This window comes from Rhineura floridana, chromosome 6 (assembly GCF_030035675.1).
Source record: "Rhineura floridana isolate rRhiFlo1 chromosome 6, rRhiFlo1.hap2, whole genome shotgun sequence".
Taxonomy (NCBI): Eukaryota; Metazoa; Chordata; class Lepidosauria; order Squamata; family Rhineuridae; genus Rhineura; species Rhineura floridana.
In genome coordinates, this window is record NC_084485.1 from 50,690,489 (window position 1) to 50,707,511 (window position 17,023).

Consider the following 17,023-nt stretch of genomic DNA (forward strand, 5'->3'; position numbering starts at 1 on the left):
CATATCTGACACCCCAAAAATTTCCATCTGCTCTTTAGGTCCTGATCCTAAAAAACACCCTCCCTGTCATAAGTGATACAGAAATATTTTTATATCTATAAAAGGTCACAGGCAATGAACTGTGGAGTGGAGAGCTAGGAAGCAAGGAAATCATTATATTGCTTCTTACTGGTTCTCTTTCTAGACATGAGCTTTTGGAAGATGCTCGGAGAAAGGGCATTCCCTTTGCTCAGTGGGATGGCCCAACTGTAGTCTCCTGGTTGGAGGTAAGCCTGTCTTGCTCTTCAGATGATTAATGGTATCTAGTAGGTGACCTCAGCTTTTAGCTGACAATGTTTTTACTTTGATAATAGCTGTTTCCTATCTAGGATTGAACTGAATGCAGGAGTGTGCTTTTTGGAAAAGCTTTCATCTACAAAAAGTGTCCCCTCCATGGAACTGTCATGTAAACAGGGATTAAAATGTTTATCCATTCAGAGTAAGAAAGTAAATGTCCTCACTTTGAATTGACTTTGTGATGTCAGGATATCATCAAATCTTTTTGCTGACTCATGGTGCAGTGTCATTGCATTGACTTTCATCTCCAGGTGACTGTGATAACTTCCCAGGTAGATGAAATATAAAAATTCATATGTAAAAATTTGACTCTGCCCTTTTCAAATCAGTGTTTCCAAACACTAGTTGCTGGAAACTGCAGGAGGGGAGAGTGCTCTTTGCATTCAGGTCCTGCTTGTGGGTTTCCCTTGGGCCACTGTGAGAACAAGATGCTGGACTAGATGAGCCATTGGCCTTATCCAGAAAGCTCTTCTTACATTTTTATGTTCTAATATTGCATGTTTAAATAATGGCAAATTTCAGAACTTTAAGAGAATTTCCTTCAGGTGGTTTAAAATGTACTAATGAATAATAGCAAACATATCTCACCCAAAGTGCATGTTTTGGATTCCCTTACTGACATAGTTATGTAAATACAACAGTTTGGAATATCTAAAGAGAAATATGTATAAAATGCACATACAATTAAAGCCAATTTTAATTGTTTAAATAAATAAATAAAAGTTCTGGAAATATAAATATAAATGAAAAGCCTGTTTATGTTTAACTAGGTAATGTTTCAGCATTTTTTATTTATATCCATTTTATTATATCCAAAAATAGCATTAGATCCTTATGCCTCCAAAATAGATATTTTATAGCACTGAAGAACACTGTGCAGCAGCGTTATTTTGGCAGTTCCAAAGATTTGTCCTTCAAGGCAGTGCCTTTTTTGTGATTTTCCAGATTTTTACTCTACCAACTGATAAGCAGAGACCAAAGACTTTGCCAGTATCCAGTAGCATGCTGTTATCTCTTCTTCTGCAGTTAAGAAATCTGCTGTTGTGTGTTAAAAATTAATTGGAACAAAGTTATTGTCCATTTCTTCAAATTATTTGCTTCAGTGATTTTTCAAGCAACCAGACACTATATACCATATATTGAAATTAATTATTGCGTTGTCAGTGTTGTGCACCTAATGTAGAATATATTTTGAAAGAACTTCTTTGAAGTTTCATATCAGTGGTTCGGTATTGTGCTGTTAATTTAAAGCATCCACTTTTCAATTTTACACAAGAGGATCAATTGTAGTTATTAACCTAGTTTCCCATCTTCAGTTATCATAATGGGTTCCGCCTCCCAATTATCCATCTATTTCTTTGTTATATATTTGCCACAGCCAGTTCCAACAGGTGTATCACCAAGATAATTTTAATTAAATGATCAGTGTAATCCTATATATATCTACTCAGATGTCCCAGTGGGTTCAATAGGGCTTACTCCTAGGTAAGTGGGTACAGGATTTAGCCTAATTGTATTTGTTCTTCAAAATATGTGAACAATCTAATACCACCATGTCAAAAGTCAGGGCTGTATATCTTTTCTGAGACATAGAAACTAAACAGAGCTGTCACTGCCTGTGATACATGAACTTAAATTGTTGTGTCATTCCGTCAGTCTTGGTCAACATGCTTTTGCAGGTGTTTTGTAGTGTTTCAATGTATTCTGTTCAATGTAGTGTTTCAATGTATTCTGGAAAAGCCTAAACTAGCTCCCAAAGGTGTGACCAACACTTCTGCAATACACTGTATGTTTTGATGTGGCTGCCATATATATTGATTGCTATAATATCCATGATTAATAACAGAAGAAATTGCCTGAAGTTTCTTCTAGGATAGTAAAATTGACTAGACTAGCAGCTACTTACTATCTGGTTAAGTCAATTTTCTCACTTTATTTGCAATGAATTAAGAGAAGTAGCCATAGTTAGAAAGATGGAAGGGAAACCTTTTTATCTTGCAGCACAACTGCCTTTTCACTTCCTCTGTTATGTGTTTCATTTATTAAGCTACTAATGCTGGATCAAGGCTACTGTCATTATAGTGAGAAATCACTCCCATTACTCCCTAGCAATCCTCATACGTTAAGCAGCTTGAACCATTTTTTCTCTCTCACTTGAACATTTTTGTAACAAGAGTTCTGCTCTGTAAAAGCATGATTATCTGAATAGAGATGTAAACACAAACTCACCAGGGGCCTATTATGTTGTAGCTTTGGGTGGGCATGCCTGCCTGGTATGTTGCAGCCTGCAGAGCCAATGTGAAGAGTGGAGCTATCATGTCTGCCTTGTCAGATACAGAGATACAGAGGGAGATTGGCATTAGTAATGCCCTTCACCGATTAAAACTGCGTTTGGCAATTCAGGAAATGGTGTCACTCACAAGCCCTTCAGCTCCGCCCACTTCAAGAACAGTAAGTGCTTCATAATGCATTCTTTATTTTATTATTTATTTATTTATTATTTGATTTATATCCCGCCCTTCCTCCCAGCAGGAACCCAGGGCGGCAATTCCTGAGGTTAACAAACTGATTTTCCCTTTTTAATGCTAGAAAACTGCTGTTGCTTATTCCACATGAAGGGCTAAAATCCAAACGCGGAGCCTTTCAGTGAGACACAAAGGTGCTTAAGCTGTAGTTACCATCTAGTATTTTGATAAGGATTGTAGGCCCCCGTCTGGCAAAGTCTGGTAAGTCTTATGCCTCAAGTGTAACTTGTAAAAATGATCCAAGAAGGCTCAGCCCTTACTTTACCTTGTGAGAGCCAGTGACTTTCAGAAGGGGCTTATTTATCTTGGCATGCACATTTGCTCTGCTGTATGGGAGCCAATGGCCCTCCTCCCCCCAAGATCTGCTAGTAAAATGACTTGAAGGTGTTGCAATTTCCCCATGCTTTGTAGTTGCAACTTCTCCACCTCACATTGCTTGTAGTCGCCAGTAGCCAGTTCAAAACAGCTTTATGTAAGGCAATAAAAGGTGTTGATCATCATCATCATGTATGCCGCCACTCCACAAAAGATTGTGCTCAAAACGGCTTACAACAAAGTGAATAGCAATTACAAAAACAATTTTATAATAACAAAAATAATAAAACAATGAATGATAGCAAAATCACAGCAAACACAAATACCTTTTCAATATTATAAATATAACAACATTACATCTGTTAACAGGCAACATTACACTTCCTGGCAATATAGCAAAAATAAAAGGGAATTAGACAGTTTCAACTTTGCTCCTAGAAACACCCCACTTGCAGTTCCAGTCTGGCAGCAGTTTCTTATAAGGCTTCCAAAGGCGGGGTGGTGGTGCGGTATCTAGAAACACCCCACCCATGATGCTATTCAAAGTCCCATTCCTGTAGCGACTTCTTACAAGGCTTCCAAAGGATCAGTGAGAATAACCCCTTTCATCCAGGCATTTGGGGGCTGAAAAGTACTAAAACATATTGTTTCTGGCAACCATGAAATAGTAAAATTAGTTGTGAAGAGATATCATTTTGTTTTTTAAAAAATGAATTTTTTTGTTCCCTGCCGTAGGCTCCTTTTGAGAAGGGTGGAATACAAAAGCTTAATAAACAATTTTCCAAGGGCACTGTTTGGATTGGCTCTGTTTGAAGGGTGATTGGCTCTCCCAGAAACTCAGTCATATTCTTGCTTTGAGTTCCCCACTTACTGGATGAGAAGTAGCAACAAATAGAAATATATGGAATGACATATACTCAGATCCCTTTTTTTTATGGAGGAGCAGAGGCCATGACAAGGTAAGGGAAGAATGTGGGATGGGCAGTGGAGGCTGAAGGATACAGGACTGAGCAGCAGACAGTAAGCGGGGCAGTGAAACACAGAGAAAACAGATGGGCTACAATTGCAAGCTTCTTAATGACTGACAGTTCTAAAGAAAACTTCATTTCCATTCAGATGGCTAGGTAACAAGGGCAATCAGTGTCTACCATTTGGGAGAAAAAGGGCCTTGTTCTTTAAAAGTCTCAGTTATTTTTCTGAAGGAACTTAATGTGCTAAGAACTCAGGACGTTTTTGAGTATGATTTTTCATGGCATCATTGTCATTACCATAGCCACTGAAAACTATCTCCATCCACAAATTAGCAGGGCTTTATTTAAGATGGGTTCGGGTTAAAATGCTTTAGTGACAAAATTACAATAGTTCCTTCCCCTCCTGTTAATTTATTTCATCTTTCCCTCCTGTTAAATTTATTTACTCATTTCCTCTAGTCATCTGGAAATGTCTGGGTCACACATGAAGAGATGGAAACTATGGCAACTTCAACCAAAGCTGTAAGTGTCTTTTGTGTAGTATTTTCCCTTGTATAATTTGTGCTTCAGTGTCTGAGCCCCCTACCAGCTCATTCTCATCAAAACTGTAAGACTTTTTCAGTAATAATGCTACAGTTTATCTTTTGCAGCATACTTCACCCTTGATGAGAGGCTAGTTAGTTTTGGCTAAGAACTTGTTTGATATAAATATATTTTTTTTCATTTGAGGCACTGTTAGTCTTGTTGAGGTGCCATAACAACAGTTGTTGTAAGCCATCCTGGACATTTGTTCCATTGGAAAGGTGTGGTATAAATTACTAAGAAAAATAATAATTATGTCCCTTTGTATCGGATAAAAACGATCTACAATATTCAGGAAATCATTTGGTGTGCATGGCAACTGACATATTCTAGTTCACTGTAACTTTAAGAACTTGAGCTTGCTTTTTCCTTTTCCCTCCTATTCCTTTTTCCTTTGTGTGTAATGTCTTTTTAGATTATGAGCCTGAGGGCAGGAACCATCTTAGAACTGATTTTTGAAAGATGCTCTCAGAGCATTTTTAGTTTGGCAGGATATAAATGCTTATAAATAAAAAATAAATAACAGTTAAGGCTTTCTTTTGAGATGCATCCATGTGGAAGCTGTGCCTTTGCCCAGCCAGTCAACTGGCAGGTTCCTTGCTCTTATTTAAGCAGAAGCAAGTGTATTATATAAATCCTGTGCCCAGGTAGTAATAATAGTGAGAAGCCCATTCATGTGTCTTATGTAGCTTGGCAATTTGCTATTCATCTGTTTGTGTGGTGACCACACCCTTAGATAGCTAGGAGCTATACACTGGGACACATCTGCAGCATATCCTTTTTTGTATTTGTTGCCCTCAGGGTACTTTAGTGGTTGAAGATACATGGTATAAATTTATTGGAAAAACAAATTAATTCAAGTCTTTTAGGAATGGAAGCTGTCAATCTTCAGCAAGCTTGGCTTGCTCCTTTCTTCAATGCAACATCTGCTATTTATCTGTGTGTTTTGAATATTCCTCTCAGCTTCAGTCATGCAATATATAACGTTGTCATGTGTAGTCTGATACAACTTTTCTGCTTGTTATTGAGATTCTTGAATTACTGACTGCAGGGAATTTCTTCAAATTATCCATGGTGAAGAATGAGAGCCTCACAATGAAATAATCTTCATGCCTGTGTCATTGTGTGCAGTCTGTGTGTAAACGTATTCTGATTATTTTGTTTGACTACATACTAGGGTCTCTGTTTGTATCTGAAATATTGTCAGCCCCCATATGGTGACAACTCACTGTACCTGTTGTTTTGTTGACATGCTGCATTATTACATTTAGGACACTGAGGAGGGCAGTTGGGCACAGGTGAGACCCCTACATTATCTTGTCTTTTGTATCCTAGCTGAACAAAGCTATGCAAATGGGCAGAATGTATCAAAACTGATTCCACAGTGACACCCAGAATCTGATTATATCATCTTGCTTTTACTAAGCTATGAAGACTTTTCTCAATGAAGACAAATTCAGAATGCTCTTAAACCTTCTTACACTTTCTGGTTACTAATGCTATAGGGTTCAAATAGGAAAAGTATGAAAGAACATTCATTTCTTGCTGCACCTAGTTCCATTATGGCTATAGTATTGCAAAACATACAAGCCTACTCTGTTTATTTTCTGCTGTTTCTCATTTTAATTCTGGCAGTCCTTGTTCTCAGTCTGATTCCGTACTACTCTAAATTCTCAATTATATTTCTATATAAAGGGGGAAAATACATGTGGCCCTTTTCTTCCTTATCAGATGTTTCCTTATTTGGCTAGTAGAAGACAGGCATAATAAGATCCTAGCGTGCATGACTAGGGATTGCTGCTTCCTTTTTTTCAAACGTTGCTTCCCTGCCACTGGAAATTCTGAGAGTAGATGCAGAATCTAGCTCTACCTTATAATGGTTTTACCCAAACCCTTCAGTGAGCTCCATGGTTTATCTTAAACTTGTTGCTTCAGGCATACCCATGTATGTATAACAAACCCCACTGTCCTAGGCCTTTAGATGTAACAGAAAGATTGAATGGCCATTGATTCCAAGGATCCCTGTACAATAATTTACAGCTTTATTCTTTGTAGTACTGTGTGGTATATTTATTCCCAAGGGGCTGAAAACAACACAAATCCTTGTGTTTTATTGGTAACTAAGGTTTCTAAAACATACTTAGGACACTGCTTGATCCAGGCAAGTTGCCAATATATCACCCACAATGTGAGAATCTGTCATCTTTCTGTGATGATTATTATAACACACGATAGTATATATCATCAGAACTAATAACAGGGTCCTAAATCTAAAACATGAGATTACCATATCTTTATTAAAATATTCAAAATTACATTTCTGAGATATCTCAATAGATTCTGTCAATGCTTCTGAGGGACATACTTTTACATTCTTCTTCTTCTTTATTTTTAAAGACATTGGCTTATGGGGACATGAACCATGAGTGGATAGGGAATGAATGGCTCCCTAGTCTGGGTCTCCCACAATATCGCAGCTACTTCATGGAGTGTCTTGTGGATGCACGAATGTTGGATCATCTGACTAAGAAAGATCTTAGAGTACACCTGAAGATGGTGGACAGTTTCCATCGGTAAGCAAGTTTTCTTAGGAGATATGTAGGGTTATTCTTTCATCCCAGGAGAGTAGGGTATGTTTCACCCAACTTAAGTGTTGCTTCATAGGCCATTTTTTTCTCTTTTTTTCCAATCTGAATTAATATCATTTAAATTCCTTTAGTTGGTTTCTTGTTTTGAAGTGAAGGATACTGATGACAGATGTGGTGCAGACTGTTAAAAGTTGAGGTTGATTTGCATTGTTTGCCATATGTATTAGAAATTCTAGATTATAGTGTACTAAGGCCAAAAAGAAACTAGTGTAGTGTTTATTATTTGCAGTGAATACAGTGCAACATGTTATGCAATAACACTGGTAGCAAACATTGTTATGTATTTTTGCCATGGACTTAAAACCCAAAAAAACTTTGGAAGTAGAGGTGACTGGGAAACGGATAGGAAGAGTTTTCAGCATTAGTAACTGGGAGAACAGAAGCACATTTTGGGTTATGTGATTATACAGTGATCTGAGATTGTTACAGTGCATTGCTAAAGTCTAATTTGCATGGAGTTAGACAGCACAATTAACACTAGTTCTGTGGAAGAGTCCACAGCTTTGTCTTAGTTGTACTGAATCTCTTTCAATTGTTGCAGCTGGAGAAAGGGGACGAGTTGCTTAAAGGATTCAGCCTACTACCTACACACTTGATTCTTGCCCATCATGCTTAAAGTGAGCCAAAGGATACTGACTAGCTGGGTTCAGGGTGTGGTGAATGCCTTCCTACGAGGGAGAAGTACCATCTGCCCTTAAAGAGGTGGCGGTGCATCCCAACTCAAGAAGACCTCCCTATTCAAGGAGATGTTTAGGGAAACCCAGAAGCAGCTATCACCCAGTTGCTAATATCTCCTTTTCGGACAATGCGCTTGAGAGGGTAGTGGCAATGCATCTGGAGGCATGCTCAGAGGACACGATGTATCTAGACTTAATTGAGTCTGCCCTTAGGCCCAGATAGGTCACTGAGACTGCCTTGGTCACCCTGATTGATGCCAGGAAAGAGACATGTGGATTCCAACCTTGTTGATTCTCCTTGACCTCTCAGGGGCTTTTGATACCATTGAGCAGCTCCATAGGGTAGGAGTTGGAGACACTGTTGCAGTGGTTGTGCTGTTGCTTGATCCTGTGGGAATTGACTTGTAGGTTCACAAAGGGTTCACCCTTGTTCTCCATTCTATTTGATATCAGTTTGAAGCCACTGGGAGAGATCATCAGATGATTTGGAGTGAGAAGTCATCAATATGCTGATAACATCCAACTTTATCTCTCGGTATCACCTGGATCAGGAGAGGCAGTTGTGATGGACTGTTGCCTGGAGGTGGTAATCAATTGAATGTGGGCCAGTAGATTGAAACTGAATCCAGAGAAGATGGAGGCGTTGTGTGTGGTGGGTTCTTGGGTCTGGGAGATGACCTGTTCTGGGTGGGATTGCACTTGCCTTGAAAGAACAGGTGCATAGCTTGTGGGTGCTCCTGAATCTACTGTTGTCACTTGGTCTAGGTAGCTAGGAATACCTATTTCCAGCTGCAGCTGGCTTGTCAGCTACAGTGATTTGATAGAGTCTGGTCACAGTGACTCATGCTCTGGCACTTTCCTGATTGGGCTATTGCAATGTACTCTATATGAGTTGCCTTTGGAAGATGGTCTTTATTGCCAATTTGCTTCTGAGCCCAATTCAAGGTGCTTATTCTGACCTATGAAGCCCTGTATGACTTGGGTCCCACATATCTGAAAAAATACTTCCTCCTGTATCAACTTGCCCCAATATTCAGTTGAGCAAGAGAGTCTGCTGATATGATTCCACCACAAAATGAGGTGGGGGGGGGAAGTGGCACATGAGGGCCCTCCTCTGTGGTGACCTCCAGACTGTGGAACTCACTCCCCACCAAGACGCATCTTTCTCCAACACTTTGTCTTTCATCAGCAATTAAAGAAACACCTCTTTGGCTGGACTTTTGGGAAAGATGACATTGTGGAGGTTGTACTGTTTGAAGGTAGTCACCTCCTTTCATTGAATGATGTTTTAAATTGTTTTGATCATTATTTTAAATGTATTGTGACACTATACATTATACATATTGTGGCCCTCCCTGGGCATGAGATGGGGGAGTAGATGTGCGCTGTGTGAAAGATATTGAATGGGTCTGACTGTTCCCAGTTCTCTCAGAGGTCTACTGGGATAATTGGTTCAGGTAGATTTTGTTGGTGGGCTCTTGTTGAGTCCATATCAGGTGTTTAGGAAGAGTCTTAGTAAGGAGGAACATGGGTGATGCCACCCCAATTTCAGTGACATGGGTAGAGGGAGGTATAGCCATGGGGAGGTGGTGAACTACCATAGAAGATGAGGGCAAGGCTATTATCTACGCCTTGTTCCTCACTCCCACTCCTCTCATGGATAGGTTCCTCATTGCTCATCTGCTGTACCCACTGGTCTGTGTGTGCTGTGTGAACGCCAGATCAGTACACCATAAGACCACACTCATCCATGATTTGGTGTGCGTTACTTAGACTGGGTGGGTGAGCTGGGAGGGGTTGATCTGACCTAGCTTTGTCCACCTGGATAACACCAGCACAGGCTACAGGGACGGGGTGGGTGGAAGGAGTTGCTGTGATATACAGAACTTCCATCTCTGTCACCAGAGATGGCTGTGAGGGCCTGCCCTGGTGTTGAGCCAAGGAGACAGTAAACTAGGGTTGCTGCTGGTGTACCATCCACCTTGCTGTGCGGCAGCTTTTCTGACCGAGCTGGCAGAGACCATCTCGGCTGTGTTTTTGGAGGAGCCCAGAATGATAGTGCTGGGTGATTTCAATGTCCATGCTGAGGCTGCCTCTAGTGTTCCAGGTCAGGACTTCGTGGCCTCCATGACTACCATGGGGCTGTCTCAAGTTGTCACCAGCCCAACACACAGGGCAGGGCACACCCTCAACTTGGTTTTTGCTCCAGATGGAGGAAGGGGTGATCTAGAGATGGGGGGGTTGGATGTCACCCCATTGTCATGGTCAGACCACTTCCTGGTGAAGTTTAGACTTATGGCTCCGATCCTCCCTTGCAGGAGTGATGGATAGATTAAGATGGTCCGGCCCCAGAGACTAATGGAATCCACAGGAAACCTGAATGCCCTGGGGGAGTTCCCAGTAGATAGAGCAGGTGACCCTGTTGAAGCCCTTATCACACTGTGGAACAGCGAGGTGCATTGTGTTCTTGACACGGTTGCCCGCGAGCGCCTCTCAGGCATTGTGGAGCCCGGTTTGCACCACCAGTGAGCGAAGGGCAATGAAACAGGCTGGATGCTGACTAGAGCGCAAGTGGCGAAAGACGTGCTGTGAGGCTGATTGGGCATGGCTAAAACATAACTGTGCCTATTGTGTGGCAGTGAGGGCGGGGAAAAGGCCCACTTCTCTCCCACCATCACATCCTCAAGTAGCCGTCCAGTGGAGCCTTTCTGTTGACATCAACTCCAGGAAATGGAGCCTCACTGTGAATTGTTTGCAAGGCACTTTGAGGGTAAAGTTGCTCACCTCTGTAGCAGTCTTGATGCCCCATCTACAGTAGTCCCCAGTGAGGTGTTCAGTGTAACGTCTGCTGCAACTTCTTGGGAATGGTTTCTATTGATGTGGCCTGATGACGTGGACAAGGTGCTTGCAATGATGCAGCCAGCAAGTGTCCCCTGGACCTTTGCCGTTGTTGGTTTATTAAAGCTTGCCGAGGGGTTTGACTGAATGGATCCAGGGTGTGGGCAATGCATTGTTGTAGTAGGTAGTGGTTCCAGCCACCCTGAAAGTGGTGGTGATTTGACCACTCCTGAAAAAGCCCACCCTGGACCCATTGGTTTGCGACAACTACCGCCTGGTTGCAAATACCCCCTTCTTAGGGAAGGTGATTGAGAGGGTTGTGGTGCAGCAGTTGGGAGTACTCTTGTATGAAACAGATTATTGACCAATTCCAGTCTGGGTTCAGGCCTGGTTATGGGACTGAATCGGCCTTGGTCTCCCTGATGGATTACCTTTATCAGGAGAAGGACATAGGGAGGGCAACCCTGTTGTTCTTTCTTGATCTCCCAGCAGCTCTCGATACTATTGACCATGGTATCCTTCTGGGCCGACTTGGTGAGATGGGTATTGGAGGCACTGTTTTACAGATCCTATCTCCAAGGTCATTTTCAGATAATAGCATTGGGTGATTGTCTTTCAGCCCCCTGGCAGTTGTGCTGTAGGGTACTACCTTACCCCCCATGCTGTTTAACATCTTTATGAAGTCCTTGGGAGTGGTCATCAAGAGATTTGGGGCAAGGTGTCAGTACGCTGACGATACCCAGCTCTGTTTCTCTGTAACATCTGAATCAGGAGAAGCTATGCAAGCCCTGGAACGGCACCTGGACTTGGTGGTGGGCTGGATGAGGGTCAATAAACTGAATCTGAATCCTAGCAAGATGAAGATGCTGTGGGTTGGTGGTTCCCAAGCTCGGATAAGTGATCAGTTGCCTGCTTTGGATAGGGTCATACTCCCTCTGAAAGAGCAGGTCTGTATTCTGGGGGAGCTCCTCAATTCATCTTTGTCGCTAGAGGCTCAGGTGACCTCAGTGGCTAGGAGTGCCTTTTGCCAGCTTTGGCTGGTAAGACAGCTGCTGCTGTTTCTGGACCAGGATAGCCTGACCACTGTTGTCCATGCACTGGTAACCTCCAGTCTGGATTACTGTAATGCACTATATATGGGGCTACCCTTGAGATTGGTCCAGAAGATGCAGCTGGTGCAAAATGTGGCGGCGAGACTGCTCACTGTGGCAGGGTGTCACGAACATGTCACCCTTCTGTTGAAAGAATTGCAGTGGCTACCTATTAGCTACGGGCTAAGTTCAAGGTTCTGGTTTTGGTGTACAAAGCCCTATGCAGATTGGGACCAGGATACCTGAAAGACCGTCTTACCCAGTTGATTACTGCGCTCTGCAGATGAGGGCCTCCTGCAGATACCATCTTATCAGGAGGCCTGTTTCTGCACAACATAGGAAATGGACCTTTGGCATAGTGGCTCCTATCCTTTGGAATTTTTTCCCCTTCAATATTAGACAGGTGCCATCTCTGTTATCTTTTTGGTGCCTACTGAAGTTCCTCTTTCAACAAGCCTTTTAAATAGAGACCTTATCCCAGTCTGTGTCTGTGTTGGAGTAGCTTTTTAATATATTTTTAATCTTTTTTTTTTTAAAAAAATGTTTTTAAAGCTTTAAAAAAATATTTTTAAAGATGTTTTGTTTTAATATGTTTTTAATGGTGGTTTTGTTTTAATATATTTTAAAGTCTATTTTTACGATGTTTTAAAGTGTTTTTAGTGCTTTTGTTTGCCGCCCTGGGCTCCTACTGGGAGAAAGGGAGGGATATAAATTAATAAATAAATTATAATTATATATAATTATGTGGACTGGTTTCCTCTCTACTGCTCCCCCCTGAGGTTCCACAGAATGCCAGGCCACTCTCTCTTCAGGGCAGACCGGAAAGTGGGGGCCCGGTTCATCATAGGACCTTCCTATAGGCCTCTATCTTCTTGTACTTATGTTCCTCCCCCTTCATTTTCCTACCATGCCTTCCCTCAATACCACCCTCTTATATTCACCCTCCCTTTGGCTCTTAGGAATTGAGATTGCCATCCTCCTACTTGGCCTGTCCACGTTTTCGTCACCTGCAACACTGGGGTAAAGGGAGCCACTGTCTTCTTTGCCTGACTGTGCTCTTATAATGCCAGACACCATGGGGTTATTCCTGCAGCTGCCTCTTCCTCTGTAATCTCCCTTTCTTTCTTGCTTTCCACACCTCTCCCTCAGAATTTCTGCTTGTACTCTCAAGCCTGACCTTGTTTATTGCTGGTAGAGCTGAAAGGACTCATGGAGGCGCATGGCACCATTGCTGCTGCCTCCTCACAGCAGGCCATAAATGCTGCAAATAAATAAAATAAGTCATGTTTCAAATGGTGAGAGAGATTTTGATTTGCAATGCCTTGAAGTAAGTACAGTATTGTGTCATTGCAGCACAAGCCTGCAGTATGGTATCATGTGCCTGAAAAGACTAAACTATGATAGAAAAGAGCTGGAGAGGAGGCGGGAGGAAAGCCAGCATGAAATCAAAGGTAGGTTACAATGAAGAGATCTATTTGTGGCAAGCTGCAAAAGAACCAGTTCATGAAACTGAGCTCTTGATTCTTTTTTGCTTCTTGCTTCTTGAAGTGCCAGCTCTGCTGTTTTACAAACTTAACATTTGCCAGTTGCAGCGAAGAGGAAGGTGGCATCTCCCCTACATCCATTTTCAGCAACTGGTGTTTTAGCAGGGATCTTCTGTGCATAAAATATGTGCTTCAAAGAAGCCAGTATTATATTGTCTTAAATTAACTGTTTTCTTCCTTCATTCTCCCAAATGTATATCTTGTTTGTTGCTAACTTGCATCTTCAGGGAATGTGATTGGTGTTATAGCTCAGTGGTAGAGCATTTGCCTTGCAGTCCCTGGTGTCTTCAGATATAGGGCTAGGGACGGTTCCTACCTGAAACCCAGGAGTGCCCGTGTCTGTCAGTGTGAACCATATGACCTGGATCTATGGTCTTAGTATAAGGCAGATTTCTATGTTCCTAATTCCAGCTTTAGCTTGAAGATTGATATCTTGAGGTTCAGAGAACTTCCAGAGTCTGCTTCACTTAAGAACTAATCCCAAGAAAGAACATCAGTTGATAGCTCCTTCCCCTAGAACAAGTTGTGTAGGTTTTTGAGAAATTAGAACAGTTGTGATCTTTCTTTTTAGCACTGTCAAGCAGTTAAAGCTTTTTAATTGATTAATAGTTTATCTCTTAGTAACACAAAGTAAATGTTGATGTTGCCAAAACCTCAATATTCATGACTACTTAGGACATTGAAGGAAGGGTATAAAAAGCACAATTGATAGGTTTAGTCAATTACCTGTAAAGCCCTAACAACTTGCGATCTGCGTATCTAAAGGAACTGCCTTTTTATCACATGAGTTTGTCTGAACTCTTTGTTCTTCATCAGATGACCTCTTCCATGTCTTCCCATCACCTGAAGTTAGGCAGGTGGTCATCTAGGAGAGGGCTTAGTCATGATGTCCCATATATGCAGTGCCCTCCCTAGAGAAGCTAGCTGAGCACCTACTTTGATGTCTCTTTGGTGCCAGGTGAACTTTTTTTTATTTGTCAAGGCATGATAACATATAAGAGCTGGTTTTATTTGTGTTTTTATGGCTTCTTCTGTATTTATTTTACTGATTTTATGGCTGCTGCCTCATTCATTTTGTATTATTCCTTTATTGAGTTTTATTCCATTGGTATTTGCTATATTCACCATAGTTTTCTGTGAATATATCTTCTTTGATTGGCCCATCTTGACTATTGGTTGGGGCTTCAACCTTCTGTGTTCTACATTTTTATTTTGTTGTCTTGAGGTTTCTTCCATCGAAGCTAGAGCTCTGACCATCCTGTTTTTGGTGTATGATATTGTGAACAAATGACACTACTAGACTTTGGGCAATGATGTTGATGGTACCTAGGAAAAAGCTTAGGAAAACCTTATGAATTGTCTGTTCACACAAGGTGGACTATCATTTTTAACCTTGCAGCTTGCATTGCAGACTTTTAGACAATATATCATAATCATGCTTTTTTCTGTTTTGCTTTAGCCAGCTTATGAGGACATAATTGTTTCATTTTTCCTGAATGTATGACTACATTATCTTCTAGATGTATTGGTCTGGACCAACGATCAAGTAATTCACTGGATACAATCTATTGGGCTTAGAGAATATGCCAACAACATCATTGAGAGTGGAGTCCATGGAGCCCTCATAGCTTTGGATGAAAATTTTGATTATAATAGTCTGGCACTTGTGTTACAAATACCCACTCAGAACACTCAGGTGGGAAGAAATGTTTACATTGATGCTTTCAGGATTATTGTTACATATTTCTGTCTAAAGATGTTTGAGTTTAGGGTATGGGACATCCAGTTAGTGGAATTTCAGAGACCATGAAAGATTTTTTTTAAAAAACCAAGAAATATGTTTTAGATCATAGCGCTCTGAAAATAGGGTAATTCCTATTGACTTGGATGTATGTTTATTAATGGTAACTGATATTTCTAAAATGTAAGGATGCTATAAATTCCCCTGAACTGCTAAGCTTTTTCTATCATATGGCTCCTTTGCACAGCCTTCTACAAAACTGCTCATATTTGCTTCACCCCAGTTCCACCTGTGGAAGATCCACCACTTATCAGTCACAATAGCTACTTGAGACCTCAATTTTCAGAGGCGCAATGCCAGAGCACTGTTGTGTTCATTCCCTGTTTGTAAGCTTCCTGAAGGCATTTGTCTGGCCATGTTAGAAACAACTTGCTGGACAAAGAAGAGACAAATGACTTGTCCTAGGCCACAAACTTGAGTTGCAAAGCTGGGATCCAAGTGCCAAACACCAACTGCTCATTTGACCCTACAATTGCTGCAGCAGCACAACATCTGTTTCACTGAAGGCAAACTAGTGAGGTGAAGAAATCAGTGACTTGCCCCAAACAACAAATTGCACACAAGGCAAATGTGGGATCTGAGTCCCAAACATATAAAGCCTCTGAAATAATTTCCCTTTCAGTTAATTTCCTCCCTAGTCTCATCCCTTATATACCCCAGTGATCACAGCACTCTTCAAGAACGGCATCCTGAAGATAACATCCTATCAGGAGGTCTGCTCTGTACAATTAGGAATCAGGGCTTTAGTGTGGTGGCATCTGCCTTGTGGAACTCCCTCTATTGTGTTTTCTGTTGGAAGACGTTCCTCTTTCAGCAAGCTTTCTAAGTGGATATTTACCAGTTGATTATCTGTATTGGATCTGAAATTGTTTTTTATATGCATCTGTTTTAAATTGTTTTTATATGTGCAATTGTTTTATATATGTTTTATGGTATTGCAAAATCACTTTGAGACACTTATAGGAAGCAATTTATAATAATAGTAATAATTACTCAGTACCACTCAAATCCCTGCTTTGCTACCTCAGTATGTTCTCCCTGTACCCACCCATTCCCAAAAGAAAATCTCAGTTTTTCTGAATAATTTCATCACAAGTAGGCAGCCTAGGCCAGCTCTGCCTCCCTTTCAGCCACATAACCTGATCTTATCCATTAATGTTACCTCTGTTCTCCAGGCTTCCCACCCTCCAGTATTAAGAGGTAGGAGAAGAAGGGCACTAATATTTTAAACATGGACAGCTGTCCAACCAGTAGCCACCCACCCATTCACCAGTGCCACCATGTGCCAGCCTCTATGACTCAACCATGCCTTCTAAAACAAAAATGTTCCCACAAAGCCCAGCTGCCAATGAAATTAGGCTGAACTCTGTAGAAGCAGGTAGGGGATGAATCCTGCACCAGAACCCTATGTCTCATTGGTGTTAACTATGTGTCTTTGTTGTTATGAATGAACAAAGGAAGGGCCCTGCTGGATCAGGCTAAAGTTCCACCTAATCCGCCATCCTTTTCCCCTACAGTGGCTAACCAGCTCCTCTGGGAAGTCCATGAATAGGGCATGAAGGCAATAGCCCTTTCTTTTTGTTGGTCCCCTGCAAAGTCAGCAGGAAACACCATTCATAAGCGTTTATCTCACAGCAATACAATGCTTGCAATCAACTGGAAACTCAGAATACAAATTCTTTGATTAAAAGTGTC

General features: G+C 41.3%; 1 protein-coding gene across 9 annotated transcripts in view; it reads left to right on the forward strand.

The window, feature by feature from the left end:
- PPFIA4 (PTPRF interacting protein alpha 4) overlaps positions 1-17,023 on the forward strand; it is a 175,864-nt gene that overhangs the window by 149,795 nt on the left and 9,046 nt on the right. For 6 of the 9 annotated variants that reach the window (XM_061631803.1, XM_061631808.1, XM_061631804.1 and 3 more), the window contains 7 exons: positions 185-266; positions 2,587-2,787; positions 4,607-4,669; positions 6,001-6,027; positions 7,127-7,302; positions 13,337-13,434; positions 15,048-15,223. In XM_061631803.1, coding sequence (XP_061487787.1) covers positions 185-266; positions 2,587-2,787; positions 4,607-4,669; positions 6,001-6,027; positions 7,127-7,302; positions 13,337-13,434; positions 15,048-15,223 — 823 coding nt within the window. Of the gene's footprint in view, positions 1-184; positions 267-2,586; positions 2,788-4,606; positions 4,670-6,000; positions 6,028-7,126; positions 7,303-13,336; positions 13,435-15,047; positions 15,224-17,023 lie in introns of those variants that run through there. The other 3 variants (XM_061631809.1, XM_061631810.1, XR_009763446.1) reach the window with 2 other exon arrangements.